The sequence below is a fragment of the Pseudophryne corroboree genome, chromosome 7 (genome assembly GCF_028390025.1).
Source record: "Pseudophryne corroboree isolate aPseCor3 chromosome 7, aPseCor3.hap2, whole genome shotgun sequence".
NCBI classification, from domain to species: Eukaryota; Metazoa; Chordata; class Amphibia; order Anura; family Myobatrachidae; genus Pseudophryne; species Pseudophryne corroboree.
Genome location: NC_086450.1, coordinates 13,686,863 through 13,712,060, shown reverse-complemented (window position 1 = coordinate 13,712,060; position 25,198 = coordinate 13,686,863). Strand labels below are relative to the sequence as shown.

At 46.7% G+C, this 25,198-nt stretch overlaps 1 protein-coding gene across 1 annotated transcript in view; it reads right to left on the bottom strand.

Moving 5' to 3' along the window:
* The window catches only part of TRPM2 (transient receptor potential cation channel subfamily M member 2), a 177,652-nt gene that overhangs the window by 110,474 nt on the left and 41,980 nt on the right, over window positions 1-25,198 (bottom strand). The window contains 7 exon segments of the mRNA XM_063932704.1: window positions 13,831-13,960; window positions 17,822-17,959; window positions 18,985-19,335; window positions 21,154-21,275; window positions 22,527-22,629; window positions 22,886-23,086; window positions 24,221-24,282. Of these exon segments, the coding sequence (XP_063788774.1) occupies window positions 13,831-13,960; window positions 17,822-17,959; window positions 18,985-19,335; window positions 21,154-21,275; window positions 22,527-22,629; window positions 22,886-23,086; window positions 24,221-24,282 (1,107 nt within the window).

The window sequence follows — 25,198 nt, the reverse complement described above, 5'->3', positions numbered from 1 at the left end:
TCATTCTCCACTGCACTTGAGACAGGTGCATTCCACCTCCTATATCGTGCTCAATTGTATAGGCTTGAATGGCCTTTTGCTGCTCCTCCAACCTCTGAAGCATATAGAGGGTTGAATTCCACCTCGTTACCACTTCTTGCTTCAGATGATGGCAGGGCAGGTTCAGTAGTTTTTGGTGGTGCTCCAGTCTTCTGTACATGGTGCCTGTACGCCGAAAGTGTCCCGCAATTCTTCTGGCCACCGACAGCATCTCTTGCACGCCCCTGTCGTTTTTTAAAAAATTCTGCACTACCAAATTCAAGGTATGTGCAAAACATGGGACGTGCTGGAATTTGCCCATATTTAATGCACACACAATATTGCTGGCGTTGTCCGATGCCACAAATCCACAGGAGAGTCCAATTGGGGTAAGCCATTCCGCGATGATCTTCCTCAGTTGCCGTAAGAGGTTTTCAGCTGTGTGCGTATTCTGGAAAGCGGTGATACAAAGCGTAGCCTGCCTAGGAAAGAGTTGGCGTTTGCGAGATGCTGCTACTGGTGCCGCCGCTGCTGTTCTTGCGGCGGGAGTCCATACATCTACCCAGTGGGCTGTCACAGTCATATAGTCCTGACCCTGCCCTGCTCCACTTGTCCACATGTCCGTGGTTAAGTGGACATTGGGTACAACTGCATTTTTTAGGACACTGGTGAGTCTTTTTCTGACGTCCGTGTACATTCTCGGTATCGCCTGCCTAGAGAAGTGGAACCTAGATGGTATTTGGTAACGGGGGCACACTGCCTCAATAAATTGTCTAGTTCCCTGTGAACTAACGGCGGATACCGGACGCACGTCTAACACCAACATAGTTGTCAAGGCCTCAGTTATCCGCTTTGCAGTAGGATGACTGCTGTGATATTTCATCTTCCTCGCAAAGGACTGTTGAACAGTCAATTGCTTACTGGAAGTAGTACAAGTGGGCTTACGACTTCCCCTCTGGGATGACCATCGACTCCCAGCGGCAACAACAGCAGCGCCAGCAGCAGTAGGCGTTACACGCAAGGATGCATCGGAGGAATCCCAGGCAGGAGAGGACTCGTCAGAATTGCCAGTGACATGGCCTGCAGGACTATTGGCATTCCTGGGGAAGGAGGAAATTGACACTGAGGGAGTTGGTGGGGTGGTTTGCGTGAGCTTGGTTACAAGAGGAAGGGATTTACTGGTCAGTGGACTGCTTCCGCTGTCACCCAAAGTTTTTGAACTTGTCACTGACTTATTATGAATGCGCTGCAGGTGACGTATAAGGGAGGATGTTCCGAGGTGGTTAACGTCCTTACCCCTACTTATTACAGCTTGACAAAGGGAACACACGGCTTGACACCTGTTGTCCGCATTTCTGGTGAAATACCTCCACACCGAAGAGCTGATTTTTTTGGTATTTTCACCTGGCATGTCAACGGCCATATTCCTCCCACGGACAACAGGTGTCTCCCCGGGTGCCTGACTTAAACAAACCACCTCACCATCAGAATCCTCCTGGTCAATTTCCTCCCCAGCGCCAGCAACACCCATATCCTCCTCATCCTGGTGTACTTCAACACTGACATCTTCAATCTGACTATCAGGAACTGGACTGCGGGTGCTCCTTCCAGCACTTGCAGGGGGCGTGCAAATGGTGGAAGGCGCATGCTCTTCACGTCCAGTGTTGGGAAGGTCAGGCATCGCAACCGACACAATTGGACTCTCCTTGTGGAATTGGGATTTCGAAGAATGCACAGTTCTTTGCTGTGCTGCTTTTGCCAGCTTGAGTCTTTTCATTTTTCTAGCGAGAGGCTGAGTGCTTCCATCCTCATGTGAAGCTGAACCACTAGCCATGAACATAGGCCAGGGCCTCAGCCGTTCCTTGCCACTCCGTGTGGTAAATGGCATATTGGCAAGTTTACGCTTCTCCTCCGACAATTTTATTTTAGGTTTTGGAGTCCTTTTTTTTCTGATATTTGGTGTTTTGGATTTGACATGCTCTGTACTATGACATTGGGCATCGGCCTTGGCAGACGACGTTGCTGGCATTTCATCGTCTCGGCCATGACTAGTGGCAGCAGCTTCAGCACGAGGTGGAAGTGGATCTTGATCTTTCCCTAATTTTGGAACCTCAACATTTTTGTTCTCCATATTTTAATAGGCACAACTAAAAGGCACCTCAGGTAAACAATGGAGATGGATACTAGTATACAATTATGGACTGCCTGCCGACTGCAGACACAGAGGTAGCCACAGCCGTGAACTACCGTACTGTACTGTGTCTGCAGCTAATATAGACTGGTTGATAAAGAGAAGATGTCTATGTAACTATGTATGTATAAAGAAGACTGAAAAAAATCCACGGTTAGGTGGTATACAATTATGGACGGACTGCCTGCCGAGTGCAGACACAGAGGTAGCCACAGCCGTGAACTACCGTACTGTACTGTGTCTGCAGCTAATATAGACTGGTTGATAAAGAGAAGATGTCTATGTAACTATGTATGTATAAAGAAGAATGAAAAAAAACCACGGTTAGGTGGTATACAATTATGGACGGACTGCCTGCCGAGTGCAGACACAGAGGTAGCCACAGCCGTGAACTACCGTACTGTACTGTGTCTGCAGCTAATATAGACTGGTTGATAAAGAGAAGATGTCTATGTAACTATGTATGTATAAAGAAGAATGAAAAAAATCCACGGTTAGGTGGTATTACAATTATGGACGGACTGCCTGCCGAGTGCAGAGACACAGAGGTAGCCACAGCCGTGAACTACCGTACTGTGTCTGCTGCGACTGGATGATAAATGATATAAAAAATATATATATATCACTACTGCAGCCGGACAGGTATATATTATATATTATATAATGACGGACCTGCTGGACACTGTCTGTCAGCAGAATGAGTTTTATTTTTATAGAATTAAAAAAAAAAAAACACACAAGTGAAGTCACACGACGAGTGTTTAACTTTTTCAGGCAATCACAATATAAGTATACTACTAACTATACTGGTGGTCAGTGTGGTCAGGTCACTGGTCAGTCACACTGGCAGTGGCACTCCTGCAGCAAAAGTGTGCACTGTTTAATTTTAATATAATATGTACTCCTGGCTCCTGCTATAACCTATAACTGGCACTGCAGTAGTGCTCCCCAGTCTCCCCCACAATTATAAGCTGTGTGAGCTGAGCAGTCAGACAGATATATAATATATATAGATGATGCAGCACACTGGCCTGAGCCTGAGCAGTGCACACAGATATGGTATGTGACTGACTGAGTCACTGTGTGTATCGCTTTTTTCAGGCAGAGAACGGATATATTAAATAAACTGCACTGTGTGTCTGGTGGTCACTCACTATATAATATATTATGTACTCCTGGCTCCTGCTATAACCTATAACTGGCACTGCAGTAGTGCTCCCCAGTCTCCCCCACAATTATAAGCTGTGTGAGCTGAGCAGTCAGACAGATATATATAATATTATATATAGATAATAGATGATGCAGCACACTGGCCTGAGCCTGAGCAGTGCACACAGATATGGTATGTGACTGACTGAGTCACTGTGTGTATCGCTTTTTTCAGGCAGAGAACGGATATATTAAATAAACTGCACTGTGTGTCTGGTGGTCACTCACTATATAATATATTATGTACTCCTGGCTCCTGCTATAACCTATAACTGGCACTGCAGTAGTGCTCCCCAGTCTCCCCCACAATTATAAGCTGTGTGAGCTGAGCAGTCAGACAGATATATATAATATTATATATAGATAATAGATGATGCAGCACACTGGCCTGAGCCTGAGCAGTGCACACAGATATGGTATGTGACTGACTGAGTCACTGTGTGTATCGCTTTTTTCAGGCAGAGAACGGATATATTAAATAAACTGCACTGTGTGTCTGGTGGTCACTCACTATATAATATATTATGTACTCCTGGCTCCTGCTATAACCTATAACTGGCACTGCAGTAGTGCTCCCCAGTCTCCCCCACAATTATAAGCTGTGTGAGCTGAGCAGTCAGACAGATATATATAATATTATATATAGATAATAGATGATGCAGCACACTGGCCTGAGCCTGAGCAGTGCACACAGATATGGTATGTGACTGAGTCACTGTGTGCTGTGTATCGCTTTTTTCAGGCAGAGAACGGATTATAAAGTAAACTGCACTGTCCTCACTAGTAAACTCTCTCCACTCAGTCTCTACACTTCTACAGTAACAGTACTCCTCCTAGTCAGCTCCAGTAAATCTCTCTCAGTCTCTTATAATCTAAATGGAGAGGACGCCAGCCACGTCCTCTCCCTATCAATCTCAATGCACGTGTGAAAATGGCGGCGACGCGCGGCTCCTTATATAGAATCCGAGTCTCGCGATAGAATCCGAGCCTCGCGAGAATCCGACAGCGTCATGATGACGTTCGGGCGCGCTCGGGTTAACCGAGCAAGGCGGGAAGATCCGAGTCGCTCGGACCCGTGAAAAAAAACATGAAGTTCTGGCGGGTTCGGATTCAGAGAAACCGAACCCGCTCATCTCTACTCTATACTAGCAGACGCAGTACAGTAGTCCACGGCTGTAGCTACCTCTGTGTCGTCAGTCACTCATCATCCATAAGTATACTAGTATCCATCCATCTCCATTGTTTACCTGAGGTGCCTTTTAGTTGTGCCTATTAAAATATGGAGAACAAAAATGTTGAGGTTCCAAAAATAGGGAAAGATCAAGATCCACTTCCACCTCGTGCTGAAGCTGCTGCCACTAGTCATGGCCGAGACGATGAAATTCCATCAACGTCGTCTGCCAAGGCCGATGCCCAATGTCATAGTACAGAGCATGTAAAATCCAAAACACAAAAGATCAGTAAAAAAAGGACTCAAAAATCTAAATTCAAATCGTCGGAGGATAAGCGTAAACTTGCCAATATGCCATTTACCACACGGAGTGGCAAGGAACGGCTGAGGCCCTGGCCTATGTTCATGGCTAGTGGTTCAGCTTCACATGAGGATGGAAGCACTCAGTCTCTCGCTAAAAAAAAATGAAAAGACTTAAGCTGGCAAAAGCACAGCAAAGAACTGTGCGTTCTTCGAAATCACAAATCCACAAGGAGAGTCCAATTGTGTCGGTTGCGATGCCTGACCTTCCCAACACTGGACGTGAAGAGCATGCGCCTTCCACCATTTGCACGCCCCCTGCAAGTGCTGGAAGGAGCACCCGCAGTCCAGTTCCTGATAGTCAGATTGAAGATGTCAGTGTTGAAGTACACCAGGATGAGGAGGATATGGGTGTTGCTGGTGCTGGGGAGGAAATTGACAAGGAGGATTCTGATGGTGAGGTGGTTTGTTTAAGTCAGGCACCCGGGGAGACACCTGTTGTCCGTGGGAGGAATATGGCCATTGACATGCCTGGTGAAAATACCAAAAAAATCAGCTCTTCGGTGTGGAAGTATTACAACAGAAATGCGGACAACATTTGTCAAGCCGTGTGTTGCCTTTGTCAAGCTGTAATAAGTAGGGGTAAGGACGTTAACCACCTCGGAACATCCTCCCTTATACGTCACCTGCAGCGCATTCATCATAAGTCAGTGACAAGTTCAAAAACTTTGGGCGACAGCGGAAGCAGTCCACTGACCAGTAAATCCCTTCCTCTTGTAACCAAGCTCACGCAAACCACCCCACCAACTCCCTCAGTGTCAATTTCCTCCTTCCCCAGGAATGCCAATAGTCCTGCAGGCCATGTCACTGGCAATTCTGACGAGTCCTCTCCTGCCTGGGATTCCTCCGATGCATCCTTGCGTGTAACGCCTACTGCTGCTGGCGCTGCTGTTGTTGCTGCTGGGAGTCGATGGTCATCCCAGAGGGGAAGTCGTAAGACGACTTTTACTACTTCCACCAAGCAAATGACTGCCCAACAGTCCTTTGCGAGGAAGATGAAATATCACAGCAGTCATCCTGCTGCAAAGCGGATAACTGAGGCCTTGGCATCCTGGGCGGTGAGAAACGTGGTTCCGGTATCCATCATTACTGCAGAGCCAACTATAGACTTGATTGAGGTACTGTGTCCCCGGTACCAAATACCATCTAGGTTCCATTTCTCTAGGCAGGCGATACCGAAAATGTACACAGACCTCAGAAAAAGACTCACCAGTGTCCTAAAAAATGCAGTTGTACCCAATGTCCACTTAACCACGGACATGTGGACAAGTGGAGCAGGGCAGACTCAGGACTATATGACTGTGACAGCCCACTGGGTAGATGTATTGACTCCCGCCGCAAGAACAGCAGCGGCGGCACCAGTAGCAGCATCTCGCAAACGCCAACTCTTTCCTAGGCAGGCTACGCTTTGTATCACCGCTTTCCAGAATACGCACACAGCTGAAAACCTCTTACGGCAACTGAGGAAGATCATCGCGGAATGGCTTACCCCAATTGGACTCTCCTGTGGATTTGTGGCATCGGACAACGCCAGCAATATTGTGTGTGCATTAAATATGGGCAAATTCCAGCACGTCCCATGTTTTGCACATACCTTGAATTTGGTGGTGCAGAATTATTTAAAAAACGAGAGGGGCGTGCAAGAGATACTGTCGGTGGCCAGAAGAATTGTGGGACACTTTCGGCGTACAGGCACCACGTACAGAAGACTGGAGCAACACCAAAAACGCCTGAACCTGCCCTGCCATCATCTGAAGCAAGAAGTGGTAACGAGGTGGAATTCAACCCTCTATATGCTTCAGAGGTTGGAGGAGCAGCAAAAGGCCATTCAAGCCTATACAACTGAGCACGATATAGGAGGTGGAATGCACCTGTCTCAAGCGCAGTGGAGAATGATTTCAACGTTGTGCAAGGTTCTGCAACCTTTTGAACTTGCCACACGTGAAGTCAGTTCAGACACTGCCAGCCTGAGTCAGGTCATTCCCCTCATCAGGCTTTTGCAGAAGAAGCTGGAGACATTGAAGGAGGAGCTAACACAGAGCGATTCCGCTAGGCATGTGGGACTTGTGGATGGAGCCCTTAATTCGCTTAACAAGGATTCACGGGTGGTCAATCTGTTGAAATCAGAGCACTACATTTTGGCCACCGTGCTCGATCCTAGATTTAAAACCTACCTTGGATCTCTCTTTCCGGCAGACACAAGTCTGCAGGGGTTCAAAGAACTGCTGGTGAGAAAATTGTCAAGTCAAGCGGAACGCGACCTGTCAACATCTCCTCCTTCACATTCTCCCGCAACTGGGGGTGCGAGGAAAAGGCTCAGAATTCCGAGCCCACCCGCTGGCGGTGATGCAGGGCAGTCTGGAGCGACTGCTGATGCTGACATCTGGTCCGGACTGAAGGACCTGCCAACGATTACGGACATGTCGTCTACTGTCACTGCATATGATTCTCTCCCCATCGAAAGAATGGTGGAGGATTATATGAGTGACCGCATCCAAGTAGGCACGTCAGACAGTCCGTACGTATACTGGCAGGAAAAAGAGGCAATTTGGAGGCCCTTGCACAAACTGGCTTTATTCTACCTAAGTTGCCCTCCCACAAGTGTGTACTCCGAAAGAGTGTTTAGTGCCGCCGCTCACCTTGTCAGCAATCGGCGTACGAGGTTACTTCCAGAAAATGTGGAGAAGATGATGTTCATTAAAATGAATTATAATCAATTCCTCCATGGAGACATTCACCAGCAGCAATTGCCTCCACAAAGTACACAGGGAGCTGAGATGGTGGATTCCAGTGGGGACGAATTGATAATCTGTGAGGAGCGGGATGTACACGGTGATATATCGGAGGATGATGATGAGGTGGACATCTTGCCTCTGTAGAGCCAGTTTGTGCAAGGAGAGATTAATTGCTTCTTTTTTGGTGGGGGTCCAAACCAACCCGTCATTTCAGTCACAGTCGTGTGGCAGACCCTGTCACTGAAATGATGGGTTGGTTAAAGTGTGCATGTCCTGTTTATACAACATAAGGGTGGGTGGGAGGGCCCAAGGACAATTCCATCTTGCACCTCTTTTTTCTTTCATTTTTCTTTGCGTCATCTGCTGTTTGGGGAGTGTTTTTTGGAAGGGCCATCCTGCGTGACACTGCAGTGCCACTCCTAGATGGGCCAGGTGTTTGTGTCGGCCACTTGGGTCGCTGAGCTTAGTCACACAGCTACCTCATTGCGCCTCTTTTTTTCTTTGCGTCATGTGCTGTTTGGGGAGTGTTTTTTGGAAGGGCCATCCTGCGTGACACTGCAGTGCCACTCCTAGATGGGCCAGGTGTTTGTGTCGGCCACTAGGGTCGCTTAGCTTACTCACACAGCTACCTCATTGCGCCTCTTTTTTTCTTTGCGTCATGTGCTGTTTGGGGAGTGTTTTTTGGAAGGGCCATCCTGCGTGACACTGCAGTGCCACTCCTAGATGGGCCAGGTGTTTGTGTCGGCCACTTGGGTTGCTGAGCTTAGTCATCCAGCGACCTCGGTGCAAATTTTAGGACTAAAAATAATATTGTGAGGTGTGAGGTGTTCAGAATAGACTGAAAATTAGTGGAAATTATGGTTATTGAGGTTAATAATACTTTGGGATCAAAATGACCCCCAAATTCTATGATTTAAGCTGTTTTTTAGGGTTTTTTAAAAAAAAACACCCGAATCCAAAACACACCCGAATCCGACAAAAAAAATTCGGTGAGGTTTTGCCAAAACGCGTTCGAACCCAAAACACGGCCACGGAACCGAACCCAAATCCAAAACACAAAACCCGAAAAATTTCCGGTGCACATCTCTAGTTTTCACATGGGACCCCTTTCCCCGAATGCCAGAAACCCCCTCTGACTGATGTCTAAGTGGGTTTCTTCAGCCAATCAGGGAGCGCCACGTTGTGGCACCCTCCTGATCGGCTGTGTGCTCCTGTACTGTATGACAGGCGGCACACGGCAGTGTTACAATGTAGCGCCTATGCGCCAAACGTGATTGGCTGATGGAACCTTCTTGGACTTAAGTCAGAGGGGGTTCCTGGCATTCGGGGAAAGGGGTCCCATGTGAAAACATGGGTCCCTTTCAGTGCGAGGTCGGGTATCCGTTTTTTTATTTTTACAAGTACGTGGATTACAAAAGGATTTACCGAGGAGCCTAAGACACTGGATTATGTGAGTATAATTTTTTCTACAGGTACACCATGGATTCTACTGGAGAAGAGGACCGACCTGCGTGGGAACATAAGGTAAGTATGTGTATATGGAGGTGTGGATGGATGTATTAAAGTTATACTTTCAAGGTGTGTGTGTGTGTTGTCTTTATTGGGGTATTTTTTTAGTAGTAGTACTACAGGTACCAGCGGGCCCATTTTTCCGCCGCATGCTGGTACTTGTGGTTCTCCAAGTACCAGCTTACGGGGGAGGCTTGCTGGGCCTTGTAGTACTGCTACTAAAAACAATATCATTCACTTTGAACAAAGGCTATCAGCCCCCCATCCGCAGCCCATTGGATGGGGGGGACAGCCTCGGGCTTCACCCCTGGCCCTTGGGTGGCTGAGGGGGGGGACCCCTTGATTGAAGGGGTCCCCACTCCCCCAGGGTACCCCGGCCAGGGGTGACTAGTTGGATATTTGATGCCACGGCCGCAAGGCACTGTATAAAAGTGACCCCCGGCTGTGGCATTATCTGTCCAGCTAGTGGAGCCCGGTGCTGGTTTCAAAAATACGGGGGACCCCTACGCTTTTTGTCCCCCATATTTTTGGAACCAGGACCAGGCGCAGAGCCCGGTGCTGGTTGCTTAAATATGGGGGAACCCCTGTCAATTTTTTTCCCATATTTTTGCAACCAGGGCCGGCTCAAAGAGCCCGAGGCTGGTTTGGTTTAGGAGTGGGGACCCCACGCATTTTTTTTCTAAAAATGAACACTTTCCCATCCCCTTCCCACTGAAAAACATGCACGGATCTCATGGATCCGTGCATGCCTATACAAACACGGGATAAAAAAGCAGGTCTGTTTTTTTTTAGCACTTTTTCACGATTTGTATTTCTGCACGGCAGTGTTTGGCTATTGTCGGCAGTGTTTGTGTTTTGCACTTTTTAGTAAATTCCCGATTTCTACCAAATTGCAGGCGTATTTGACAGATGGTGTATTGATTCGTGATTTTTTTCCTAGGACTTCCAAAATATTACGAATGCCCTCATCACTGCCGTGATTTTTGCTTAGTAAATTACGAGATGACACTTTGAAGAAAAAACGGCATCTCGGTCAAAATCGGGACCTTAGTAAATATACCCCAGTGACTGGAATCATCAGGAAGTGTGAATGATTCGAGTCACTCACTGTGTAATGAGTGGAGACAGCTGCAGCAGCAGCCTCTCTCAGCCAGAGGGAGGAAACTCAGTGTGTCCTTCAGTCAGTGTGTTCTGCTGTGTGTCTTTAGCTGTGATTGGCCAGAGGCTATACCAGGTGACACCCAGTGGGAGGGGGGAGGGAGCAGTCACGACTCTCCAGTCAGTGAGTGCTGTGCTTGAGTCATGTCATGAATCATGATTCATCCTGAGTCTGCCAGTGAGTGAGGCAGTTGTACACTGTGTAGACTCAGTGACTCAGTGAATGGATCTGATTCATGCAGCATAAGCCATACCCTCCAACATGACCCGCCCCACTAGGTACAAAATGCTCTGTTTCTGGACTTCCCTCTTAATTTATTATTGCCATCACCTGTGAAGAAACAGCTTTCTTATCATTTAACTAGTTCAACACAGGTGATGGAAATCATAAATTAAGAGGGAAGTCCAGAAACAGAGCATTTTGTACCTAGTGGGGCGGGTCATGTTGGAGGGTCATGATAAGCCTGCCGGAGGTGGAGCCCCTGTGGTACAGGGCTCTCAACTCACTGTTCCTGCTCAATGTGATTGTGGGTGACAAACTCCCTGGAGGCTAGATAGTGGATAATATAATAAATACAAGCCCACCTAAAATCATCCAATTAGCAAAGTAAAAAAAAATGTTTTTATTTGGTTTAGTTACAGAATGAATGATGTGTTTCATGGCTGTTAAGCTTTCTCTCCTCAGCCAGAAGTAATGTGCATATTCTGTAACTAGTATGCAATTAGTGGTTATTAATAATATATCAACATAACACTGAATCTATGTTAATATATTATTAACAATCAGTGCATAAGCAGCTGTCTCCCCCAGATACACTGCACAATCACTGCAGCTGAATAACTCCATGAGTCCAGCACTGATCCTCCAGCACTGGCAACTCACTGATTCATGTGCAGTCTCTGCAATACATTCCACTACAAATGAGTCATGACTCATGTGCCGAGACACTGACTCGAGACACTTCACTGAACTGAGTCATGTGTCTCAACTCAGTTCAGTGAATCACTTTGCCCATGACTAATCCCAGCTGTTCTGCCGCTGTCCTCCGACCCACCGCCAGCTCTGTATTGAAAAACGTCCCTCCCAAAATGGCCACCGCCACAGAGGAGACAGTTATTCAAGATACTAGAGGAGCTCTCTAGTATCTTGAATAACTGTCTTCTATGTGGCGGCGGCCCTTTTGGGAGGGACGTTTTCAATACAGCTGCAGGAGGACGGAGGAAAGCAGCAGAACAGCGGGGATGGAGGCGGGAAGGCAGCTGCATCAGCATCCCGGGCCCTACGGACAGCGCACATGTATGTATGCATGCATGTGTGTGCATATAATACACACACCCACATGTGTTAACTGGTGCTATTCCACAGTGGGGTAAGGGGGGGGGGGGGGGGGGGGCTGCCTATTTTGTCAGTCCCGGGCCCCGCAATTTCTGATGGCAGCCCTGCCTACAGCATCCGACTGAGAATCAGCCCCTTTAGGTTCGGGTAGCAAGAATGACTATGATACTATGTGGAAGAATACAACAGTGACTTACATTTGTTGCTAAGATAGTAAATGTGCCATTAAATAGTTTCCAGTGCTAACTTAGGTAAGCGGATTTCCATCACATTTATAAGCTACAATACGTAAAAACTATTGCTCCTATGCTTATTGTGATACAGTGGGGTTAGCAATGCATCTTACTTACTAACTGCATGGGTTCTCATTGTAGCCTTACACCCAGTGGATCCAGTTAGCATACTGGTGTTTGGGATACCGTCACCGTAATCCCACCTGTCGGCATTCCAATCATAAGTAGGCCGGGGAGGGTAAGGGTTAGGCTGCAGGGGGGGTGGAGGTCAGGTTTAGGCTGCGGGGAGGGAAGGTTAGGGTTAGGAACTAAGGGGGGAGGGTTAGGCTGCGGGTAGGGAAGGATAAGTTTGGGAGGAGTAGAGGTGGAGGGTTAGACTACTTATCTAGCAGGTGTTGGGATTATGTGCGTCGGGATGCCACTGTCGGTCTTCTCAGGGCAGCCATCAGGGGGGACTGGGGGGACTGGTGTCCCAGGCCCTTACAGAGAGGGGGCCCACTTGGAGAGCTTCACCAGTCTGTAAATCATCAGCAGTCTGATGCACAAGGAAGACTTCTTAAAACAAGCCTTATCGGCGCATCAGCTCTCTGTAAACCGTCCGCAACACTCCACCTTTATGTAACGTCACAATGTATGACATCACATAGGGGTGAAGCAGTGCGGCAGAATCTTTTTTTTGGGAGGGGAGGGGGCCCATTATTTCACATGGCAGCCTGGGTCTTCTGACCCAAGCACTGTCGGTCTTCTGACCCAAGCACTAGGATCCCAATACCATCCCTTACACCGGATATGGTATAGAATAGAATACAAAATGTTGTACTCTGTCACACATTGGGGATTGCAAAATCAGAGACACAGCGGCAGGATTTGACCATGGCCCCCGTCACCCTGTTTTTTTTTCCCCCACAAAAACAAGCATTTAAATGGTCATCACTGGTAGACCCATATTGGGATTGCATGGAAATCCACGGGTGGTGACTTTGGGGGTGGCTGGTGTTGGCGGACATGTTGGGGGTGTGCCGGAGTCAGGGACTGCATCGAAATACACAGATCCACTGGCCCAGCAGCCAAACATATTGTTCTATGAAACTATAGAATCCTCTTACATCCTCCCAGCCTCTGACTTCTGCCTCCCCAGCTGTGTGACATCAGGATTGGTCACATGAATGAGCTTTTATGTAATTTAGAGTTACATCTACAGTCTACTGCCAAGACTTAGAGCTGCCACCTCATCCGCTAAATAACATGTACATTACAAAGCACATCCTAGTGTTCCTGACATTGGGGGTCATTCCGAGTTGATCACTCGCTAGCTGTTTTTAGCAGCCGTGCAAACGCTTAGTCGCCGCCCACAGGGGAGTGTATTTTTGCTTTGCAAGTGTGCGAACGCCTGTGCAGCCAAGCTCTGCAATAACATTTTGTGTAGTCTCTGAGTTGCCCAGGACTTACTCAGCCGCTGCGATCACATCAGCCTGTCCGGTCCCGGAATTGACGTCAGACACCCGCCCAGTAAACGCTTGGACACGCCTGCGTTTTTCCAACCACTCCCAGAAAACGGTCAGTTGCCACCCACAAACGCCTTCTTCCTGTCAATCTTCTTACGATCGGCTGTGCGAATGGATTCTTCGTTCAATCCATCGCTCAGCAACTATCCGCTTTGTAGCCGTACGACGCGCCTGCGCATTGTGGTGCATAAGCATGTGCAGTAGTGACCTGTTCGCTGCGCTGCGAAAAACGTCAGCGAGCGATCAACTTAGAATGACCCCCGTTGCCTGGCTATTACCACAGTATTTGATGAAAAATATCACAAGAATCCCACTTGAATTCATTTTTTTAAATTGTAACGTGCATTTAGCATTTCGTTATGGATTCAGCTAATATCGAATATCACTTAAGAACCCCCCATATACCAATGGCTTTCTGTTCATAGTCCTCAGCCAGGGACAGCATATCCTCCGATGTGTCCGTGTCCTCCTCCTCTTTCGAGAGCTCTTTTAGAATCTTACTGCACGCGAGGGCGGCCGCTATGCAGTCGTGGCACTAAAGATAATGGAGGAAGAAACAGAAGCATTTCAAAATAAATTACATTATAAATCATTTGAAATATTTTCAAAAACATTAAAATATTTTTACATTTTTTTTATCAGTAAATAACTGAGGTTTTGGGACATTATGAAACTCTCTTCAGAGGGGTGTGGGTCATTAGGTCAACAGTACCCCCATATGGTCGACATGGAAAAGGTAGACAATGGAAAAGGATGATAGGTACAAAAGGTCGACACATGAAAAGGTTGACATGGAAAATGGTTGAGACAGGAATGATTTTTGTTTTTGTTTTTACTGTCGCAGCACAGGGAACCCCCACCTGGTGTGCCATGTCCCCTTGCATGTCTCTCTCCACACGCCATGCTGTAGGCAAGGTGCCTCACTACGCAACCGCCGCGCTCGGTACAGGATACTATTCCCAATCGTAGTCCAGGTGGATGGTAAAGTATAAAAAAAGTGGAATTTTTTTTTTAAACTGACAAAGTTGCGTCAACCATATGTGTGTCGACCACTGCCATGTCAACTGTTTGTGCCTGTTGATATTTTGTACCTGTCAGCTTTTTACATGTCGATCTAATGACCATGTTGACATTTTAACCATGTCGGCCCAATGTATGTCGACAGTGGTTGACTTACTGATTGTCAACCTGTTCACTGTCATCCTATAGCATACCTCCCAATTTTTGTAGTGTTCTAATTGGGACCTGCCGTGACAAAAGGAGGCGGGGACTTGGAAGAAGGGGTGGGGCCTCTGGAGAAGTGGGCAGCCCCACCTCATTTTTGTAATTTTGGGGGCGTGCTTAGCATGCTCCGAGCAGCTGGGCAGACGCTTACTCACCTCCCGTACTGTTTAGATGCCGTGCGCATGCAAAGCAGAGCAGTGGAGATCACTGGCTCTCCCAACCTTCACCCCCCGCGGGACACTGTGACCTGCGGGTGGGACAGCGGGACAGTGTCCGATTAGCGGGACTGTCCCGCTGGAATCGGGACAGTTGGGAGGTATGACCTATAGTCCTTATACCCCTCAGAGATTCTACTCATTAGGTATCACTAGCTCACTCTGTGTATGTAAAAGAATTACAGGGCTACTGTGGCTTTAGTGTTAATAATACCCCTTTCAGACAGCTATGCCGGGTCGCAACTAGGATTTTGTAGATGATCCTTCCTGGGTGCAACCCTGCTTAGACCCCTTTCAGACTGGCGGCCCGACTCGGCTTATTGCTGATGACATCACCACCAATGCGTCCTGAGCCGGCGCCAAAGCACCAGCTCTTCCTATGTATTGTGTGAACCGGTCCCAGTACGCATTAACCCGGGATACCCGTCCACACTGCACCTCGGGTCAAAATGAAACCGTGTTCAACCCTGCACACTAACTGGGTTATTTCAACAGGGTGCTTTCATGCTGCACAATTGGGGTAATTCAGAGTTGATCGCAGTAGCAAATTTGTTAGCAGTTGGGCAAAACCATGTGCAGTGCAGGGGAGGCAGATGTAACATGTGCAGAGAGATGTTAGATTTGGGTGGGTTATTTTGTTTCTGTGCAGGGTAAATACTGGCTGCTTTATTTGTACACTGCAATTTAGATTTCAGTTTGAATACACCCCACCCAAATCTAACTCTCTCTGCACATGTTACATCTGCCCCACCTGCAGTGCACATGGTTTTGCCCAACTGCTAACAAATTTGCTGCTGCGATCAGATCTGAATTAGGCCCAATATCCTGGGTTGCTGCGCGTTCATGTGCAATAACCTATATTTATGGCAGTGTGAAAGGGGCATTAGATAGTTCCTAAATTGATCTGGATAAGAGCAAGCTTTTGCAAAATCTTGACGTATCAAATTGATAAGAACACTTAATAAGGGGAACAAATAATACATGTACAGTATGTGCACCGGTTCCGGTATGAATGGTCGACCATGTTATGGTCGACAGTCATTAGGTCGACCACTATTGGTCGACATTGACATGGTCGACATGGACACATGGTGTCGTTTTTTGCGTAAAGTGACTGGGAACCCCAATTAGTGCACCGCGTCCCCTCGCATGGCTTGCTACGCTCGCCATGCTTCGGGCATGGTGCCTTCGCTCCGCTACCGCTTCGCTCGGCACACTTTACCGTTCCAATCGTAGTCCATGTGGATCGTAAAGTATGGAAAAGTTCCCCAAAAGAAAAAAAAGTTAAAAAACTCATGTCGACCTTTTCATATGTCGACCTTTCATGTGTCGACCATTTTCATATGTCGACCATGCCAATATCGACCAATAGTGGTCGACCTAATGACTGTCGACCATAACATGGTCGACCATGTGAACGGATACCATGTGCACCAGCCAGGTACCAAAAAATATATTTTTTTCAATCCTGCAACCCAGAAGAATCAATGTAACAGAAGAAGGAATGAAGACACACATAGACAACTTTATCATGAATCTGTGCTGGAATATGTGTGCCCTGGTGCAGATGGTATGGCAGCGTGATGGTACACACCAGCGGATGCCCCGAGTCACTGAACAGCCCAGTACTTATCCAGTGGAGTGGTGTATTCAGCAGTAATAAGTATGTACAGCTGCACTCACAGTTCTGCATACAATGGAGTGGGGCATGAGCGGGGCATGCCGGTCACCAGTTGGTGAATGTACGTGGGTAGCGGTGCAGGATGCCAGCAGTACCAGTGGTTGTAGTGGCAACAGCGTTTGTGGAATCACTGGGTCTCTCTGAGCTAAGTGGAGTACGTCCGTGTCCCACTGCGGCACTCTTAACACAGTAACAAGATGCATGTGCAGAAGGTGGCCATCTTGGCTAGGGAATGAAGCCTCCCTAAAGGAGCCAACATGGAGTCCATGCAGTAGCGCTCTCCTGGATTCAACAATTTAAATGTTCCGTCACCATTCATCGCACTGTCAAATTAGACTCTGGTGACTTCAACAGGAAGATACGGCATTGGTGTGGTCTTCTCCTGGTTTTCCAGGTTCCACTTTCTTGGAGGAATAAAAACGTTTCATGCTTTGGAGAGACCTCACCTTACAGGGGTGTGGAAGGATGGGGTACAATGGGGAGACGGTCATTAGGTCGTCAACACTTAAGTCGACAGTCATTAGGTCGACCACTATTGGTCGACATGCATTAGGTCAACAGTGTCACTAGGACATTATGGTCATTAGGTCGACATGTACTAGGTCAACAGATCAAAAGGTCGACATGAGTTTTTACATTTTTTTTCCCAGTTTTTGGACTTTTTTTATGAACTACGATTGGGAACGGTAACCTTGCTCGAAACATGGCGAGCGAAGAAAACGACACCAAAAAAAGTTTTTTAAAAACTCATGTCGACCTTTTGACCTGCTGACCTATTACATGTCAACCCAATGACCATGTTGACCTAGTGACCCTGTCGACCTAATGCATGTTGACCAATAGTGGCCGACCAGATGACTGTCGACCCAACGACCCATACCCGGCACAATGTCTGGTTGTATGATAAGAGGTACTGTGCCTTCGTTAAGCACTTCTAGTGAGTTTGGGGCGATGTAGTCAGAATGCTGGCATTCACCTTCCAGACGGTCACAATACCAGCTCTAGAATCCCAACGGTCAAAGTTCTGAAAGCGCCTAATGGTCAGTTTTAGGACTAGGCTTAGGGTGGGCCACCAAAGGGGTCCATTAGGGTTAGGCTGGTGAAGGACGCAGTTAGGGTTTAGCTGCGAGAGGGATGGGTTAGAAAGAATACTTACCATAAGTCATCAGGATTTTGACAGTCGGGATTCCACTGCCTGTATTGTGACCATCGAGATATCCCACCCAACTATTTCTAAACTTCAGGTATTGGCTTTCCATAAAGTCTAAAGTCTCACCTGTGCCCATATTATGTCTGCAAGTTCTTTCCGGTTTTGAACAATGACCCATATGAAAAGGTCCCTGATGGGATCCATTGTGCACAGTGATCTTCCTTGAGATCTTCTGTGAAGGGTTCGGAGAGTGACTCTTTGTACCTGTATAGATATTGTGCAGAAGAGAAACTTCAATATATAGAACAACTGCGTTTTTAAAGCATACTTGGCGGGATATACTAAAGGAAAAATGCAGTTTAACCTCCGAAAATGGGGGTTTTACCGCATTTTCAAATTTACTAAGACCCTACCGCCGGTTTTTCGCCATCCAGGGTATCTGGATGGCGATACCCTGTTGAAGCCAATGGGCTTCTAATCACCGACCACCGCAACCCGTCGCAGACGCCGACCCCCCTCCCCGCCGGCATACCTTCCTCCAGGCTGCCCTGGTTCCGGAAGGTAATCTCCTCCTCCCCCTAGCAACGCAGCTGGAGGTCCTTCCGGCTGCAGGGAGGAGGAGGCGGCGCCGGGGGCAGCCTGCTGCTGCTTCCCGGCGTGTAGGCAGTGTGGAGACCCCTGGGAGGTGACGGAGATCCCCCGCAGACCACCTCACAGGTATCGCGGTGGGGCCTCCGTCACCGCATTGCGATATTGATCGCATATGTTAGTACATATGCAATCTACATCGTTGCGGTAAGCGGCGAGGGGCGGTGATGTATCTTAATACATCCCGCCCACTGTATGCAACACAACAAATGCGGCAACACAGTAATAGCAACATTGGCCCAAATTTTCATTATTGATTGCAATTCTAATGTACATATTGGCGAAGCAATCTGATCTTTTTGGAGGAAGCTTACTGTATATTAATATTGTGCATGACTTATGCGCTACTTCATTAATCCTGCTAATACATTATATAGTAGGTCCGGCTTGTCTACATAAAGAGATTGGCAGTAGAATAATAGTTTACCAAGAGCTAATCTCGCCAATAATCTAAAATAAACATCTTTATTATATTTTTAATTAACAAATTTACATCTATTGTAATTGCAGTAGGGTTTACTCAGTTTAACACCTACAGAAAAATGTTGCTATATCGTGGCTAACATATATTCTAAGTGAAAGAAAACTCTGTGGGATATAAGCATACTGTACATGGATATAAACAGTGAGTAAGTGCCTACATTTATTTTGATGTGCGGAACCGCAATAGATATTTGAGGTCTTTCTGTACTTTTGGGCTTCGGATAAAGTGGTTTTGTGAAATCACCCAAGAGCTCTCGCAGAACATGTGACACGTGGTGTAGACGCAGTTTCGGCGTCTTAAGGAATTCTTGACGAAATCTTTCATCCTCAAAGACTTTTGCAAGTTTGCTATAAAACAGGCAGGATGGGTCTATATTGTTGTATAGGTTTATTATCGTTTCTTGGGTGGCGTATTCTTCCAGACGGACACCATGTTCCAGAAAGAGCTTCACAAAGGCAGGTTTATTGCCGATTAATGCTGCGGTCATCACCGGATGAAGATCTGAGGGCTGCGAGGTACATAATTTGGTTAATACTTCAAGAAGCAAAACATATATTGGCCACTTTCAGTTTAATATGCTTTTTTTAAGTTTCTTTAACCCCTCGAGTGGCATTCCTCAGAAAATTTCCGGGCCAGCAGCGCTGCGCAGAATGGTAACACTGGAAATTTTCCGTGCATGCCACTGCTCCCCCAACCTCCTCCTTAAAGTTCGTTCTGTCGGTGGACATCTGCAGAATGAGATCACGTCATGATGCAATCGCGTCATTCAGCAAAGAGGATAACAGTGCCGGTGGGCTAGTGCCCGCCAGCACATGCGGCCCGGGGAATGGCCATTGGTGGGTTGTCCATCGATGGTCACCACCATCGATGGATAACCTTGATGGTGTAAAACCATCTGGAATGGATCCATCAATGGTTTTACCCATCAATGGTAATCCCCAATTTAGTACACATGTGGGCTGACCAGGGTGCGTGGCTTAGTGGGTGTCAGGGGGTGGAGCTAAACTCCGTGCCCTGACACTTTTAGGGGGGGGGGAATAAATTTGGTAGCACTGAACCATCGATGGAAGAAAACCATCTGGTTCTCCTCCATCGATAAAAGTAATCAACATCGGTCATAGACCATCAATGATTTTGAATCATCTATAGTCGGTGACCATTTACAGCTACTCCTAGGCAGTGAGCATTCCCCCGTGGCAATGAGCATTCCCCGTAGCAACGAGCATTCCCCGTGGCAACGAGCATGGATCCCAGAACATAAAATCCCTGGCAAAAACCATGACACAACGCGTAAAACTCCTGGCAATGCGCATGAAACCCCTGGCAACGCGCATGAAACCCCTGGCAATGCACATGAAACCACTGGCAATGCGCATGAAACCCCTGGCAATGCGCATGAAACCCCTGGCAGGAAACCCCTGGCAATGCACATGAAACCCCTGGCAACGCGCATGAAACCCCTGGCAACGCGCATGAAACCCCTGGCATGAAACCCCTGGCAATGCGCATGAAACCCCTGGCAATGCACATGAAACCCCTGGCAACGCGCATGAAACCCCTGGCAACGCGCATGAAACCCCTGGCAATGCGCATGAAACCCCTGGCATGAAACCCCTGGCAATGCGCATGAAACCCCTGGCATGAAACCCCTGGCAATGCGCATGAAACCCCTGGCAATGCGCATGAAACCCCTGGCAACGCGCACGAAACCCCTGGCAAAGCGCATGAAACCCCTGGCAATGCGCATGAAACCCCTGGCAATGCGCATGAAACCCCTGGCATGAAACCCCTGACAATGCACATGAAACCCCTGGCATGAAACCCCTGGCAATGCGCATGATACCCCTGGCATGAAACCCCTAGCAATGCGCATGAAACCCCTGGCATGAAACCCCTGGCAATGCGCATGAAACCCCTGGCAATGCGCATGAAACCACTGGCAACGCGCATGAAACCACTGGCAACGCGCATGAAACCCCTGGCAACGCGCATGAAACCCCTGGCAACGCGCATGAAACCCCTGGAAATGCGCATGAAACCCCTGGCAATGCACATGAAACCCCTGGCAATGCACATGAAACCCCTGGCAATGCGCAGGTAAAAATAATGAAAAACCTGCCCTGGGAGGTATGACCAATTAGAAAAACCCGCCACTGAAGGGGTTAAAGAAGTCAATGTAATATTTAGACCAATAACAAAAGTAAAATAAAAAGATTGTAAGAGCATTTATTAAATAAGAAACAAGTGCATTCTACACTCTTCAGGAGTACATTTAAATTTAAGTTAAATCACAGAATAACTGATTTGATTAAGCTGTGGTGCCCACCTTCCACTGATGATCATCGGTAAAGATCTCACTTCTAGCAATGTCCACCCTGTTCCATGCCACGGCCAACTTTAACTGGTGGTCCCAGTTCTGACGCCCCTGCTGATCATGTGTCAGTGAAGCTGCAGGAACACCCGAGCAATGTTAACTCATAAATTATGTACAATACTCACAAATAACACAGTCCCTAAGAAAGAGATACGGGGGGGGGGGGGGGGGGTGAGGGGCGGTGAAGTGGGTCCAAGTTTGCAAAAGTGCCAGTTTTGCAGAGAGATTTAAAGAACCAATTTCTTTCTTTTATTTTTATTTTATTAAAATAAAGTAAACATATTTGCTTTAAATCGTAGGGGAAAATCTCCCCCCACAAACCTGCACCTTTGCGAATTCGAACCCTACTGCATTCCTCCTGCAGAGTTTTAACTATATCTCCAATTTTCTCCATAAATTCATGTACACAGTTAGAGATGTGCGGTTCGGTTCTCCAGAAACCCCACCCAAATTTTGTGGATCCGAACCAAAACAGAGACCAAGTTCGGATCTCCCCGTGGTTCGAAATTCGGATTTATATCCAAATTTCAGGTTTTGGATACGGTTGGGATTGCAAAAACAACATGATTTGGGATACATACGATATCCCAGCCGATGGGATGATGGCAGTCATTTGACAGACACCAGCATCCCGAAGCAGTGAATCTCGACAGTGGTAGGGTAAGTATATATACCTTGCCCCCCTAACCCGCCCTTCCATTAGCCTAACCCCCCGCAGTCTAACTCTTACCCTCCCTGGTGGTAACTAAACCTAACTCCACCTTCCTGCAGCCTAGCCCTAACCCTTCCCCCCGTGGCCTAACCCTCCCCCCCAGCCAAGCACTAACCTTAACCCCCCGCAGCCTAACCCTAACCCTCCCCCCACAGCCTAAACCTAACGAAAGTCCCCCCCCCCAGCCCTTCCCCCTCCCCGCATGGCTTAATATTGATGAGTCACGGCAAAGCATGATAGGGATTCCAGCATTCTGGATCCTGGCACCGGCATTTCGATCCATGTCGGTATGCTGGTGTCGGCATTCCGAGCAGTGTCAGGTTTCTGGCGTGGGCATTTCCACTGCCGGTATGATTTCACCTGTTTTTAATTTTTGATTTTTATTTTTAATTAAGGATCCATAACAGAAACCAAAATAAGTGAGGCGGTTGTGGCAAAACCAAAACCAGCAAAAATGGTCCGGCACACATCTCTACTGACAAAATATTAGTTCTGAATACGGGAGGTTAATGAGTTATCATGTATTATACGCAGTACCATAAACCATGTAACAGAACTAATATGTCATTAAGAGTGAGCTTTATAGCACAGCATACTCTAGTTGTTTGGTTACCCTTAAGTAGAGCCTGAAGAATGGCAACATCAATATCATGTTGGTCATCCTTGTCCTCCTGGAAGATGGTCAGTAAGTGGCTGTGCCGCATGATGTCCTGGATCTGCCAACACACAATAGATGTTAGAAGGTAAAAGACATAATAACTAGGGGTACGTTCCTTTATTACAATGTTTTCAACTAGCTAAACTTAGTATTTATTTGTATGTCATCTACAATACATCTACTTTATTTAAACAACCATTGCGTATCGCAACTTCACTCACCTACTGTATTTTGAGCAAATGAATACTTTATTTCATCATACCTTATCTTTATGCTTTTTATTTAAGTGTAACTCTTCATGTTTATTATTGTACCTTTTTCGTATACTCAACAATCTGGTGCTCTGTAAAGGTGTCAAACGTATCGTGGAATAGAGCGTGGAGTTTTTCCTGGACAAATGAGATTGTGATTTTCGAAATGGGAAGTTGTGCAGTCTGGGCGATGACATCAGCCACCCTTCCGGACCCCTCCACAATGACGCAAGGAGTGTTGTTGATGACAGCATTGTAGATCGTCTGGTCAGAACAAAGGGGACATCGTATTATAATACCATGGACTCCTTTGCCTCCCCAATATTATAAGCGGTGGAAAACTAAAAAGCTGTGATTAAAAAAAAAAATGCATCAAAAAATAATGGTGCACAAAAGGTAAGCGTGAAATGCTAATTCCGTTTGGTTGTTAATGCCGATGGGTAATTAAACATTCGTCACAACAGGCATATATAGCAATCTATTTTTTTACAAAAAAAATGTGAAAATGGGTGTTTTCACACCCTTTTCACATTATTCTAGTATCATCTGAATGAATTAAAGGGCTTTTGGAGTTTTCATTAAAAAAAACCTCCTCCAAGCCCTTAAATTCAATTTTTTTTAGTATGCAGATTGCATTTCCCATACCTGCAATGGGAAATGCGATCTGTTTCAAATTGACTAAAAAAATTGTGAAATAATACCAGATGGAGCCTTGTGATAATAACGCCATCTGAAAATAGCATTTTGCAAGCTTCCCCATGTTTCCTCTACTCCTGCACTTCTCTTCCTGTATCTATGATAAGCCACGTGTGTCTGGGATACAGTGAAAACACTGGCCAGCATCTTAGTTTACTGCACATGTCAGATAATCAGGGTCACAGAGCAGGAACCCAGCAATCAGCTGGCGGGGTAACAGAGTAGCTCAACGGATCATTGATCCCCTGAATGGAGGTAAGTGTTAGCACGCACAAGTACATTTTCAGGGTATTTTTGTGAAAAATACAGTGAGAAGTGCAGCGCCTGGATTTGCAGGGACGGAGCTTTCTCCTTGCTCCAAAAAGGGTGGGCTTTTCTATACAGCAGGTTGTTCATTGACAACATGCCAGTGCCACTTGGATAATCAACATGCTGTCTGAATAAACCATGAGCCACAAAGACACCAGGGAACACAGCGGGTCAGATAAGTAATATACTAATTATGGCGCTCAACCAAAAACTGATTTTGGAATTAATTATAATTCCATGTACAACCTGATTTAATAATGATTGTAAATAGATATAGAAGATATATAATTTCTTTCTAGACCATACTTTTGGGAACAGCATATTTATATTTTATATTATTGTATATTTGTGGTAGGAACATGAAGATAATAAGCATTGTTTACAAAAACTTACATCAAGCGTGCCGGGTCCTCCCTCTAACACAACGCAGACTATCGGAATCTTGATGGCAACCCCTACAATAAGATAGCAAATAATGTATTCAATGAAGATAGTCACCGACTGTTGTGGGGATAACAGAAGCTGAATTTGTGATGTGAGGAACTGGAATTTTATTGCTTCGCTAGTTACCAGCCCGTCAAAATGATGGAACAACATAACAGTAATGTCAGAGCTGACGGCTATGCGCGCCCTAACGGTGCTACACTTGAATTGCTCCGTGTTGCGCCATCTAGTGGTCGCTTGTGCGCAAAACACTGGAATTGCCCCCATAGAGGTGAGAAGCAGCATTAGCCTTTTATTTTTATAGGATAATTGGTAAATTTTTTAGGCCCCTAATTCGTCTATATATTTTCTTTGAAAAACAAAGAGGATTTTTGATTACCTATGGTAAAGCCTTTTCTCGTAGTCCATAAGGTATACTGGGGACACTTATTACAATGGGGTATAGATGGGGTCCAAAGGAGCCAGTGCACTTTAAATTTCTTCAAAAGGGTGTGCTGGCTCCTCCCCTCTATGCCCTCCCTCACAGCTCAGTCTAGGAAAACTGTGCCCAAAGGTGATGGACATACCTGAGAGGAGGAAACAAGGCAATACACGAGTGGTGAGATTAACAAACCAGCACACAGTGAAACAACAAACCTAGCAACTGCCAGTGAAAATAGAAACAGCAACAGCTGACAACAACAACTTCACACAAGAACAATAACTTGCAGGAAAAGTTGAAGCACAGAGGCGGGCGCCCAGTATCCCTCATGGACTACGAGAAAAGGATTTACCGTAGGTAATTAAAATCCTCTTTTCTCTAACATCCATAAGGGATACTGGGGACACTTATTATGATGGGGATGTCCCAAAGCAACCAGAACGGATGGGAACATGTTGAGATGCCTGCAACACCATACAGTATGTCCAAACTGGACATCCTCCGTA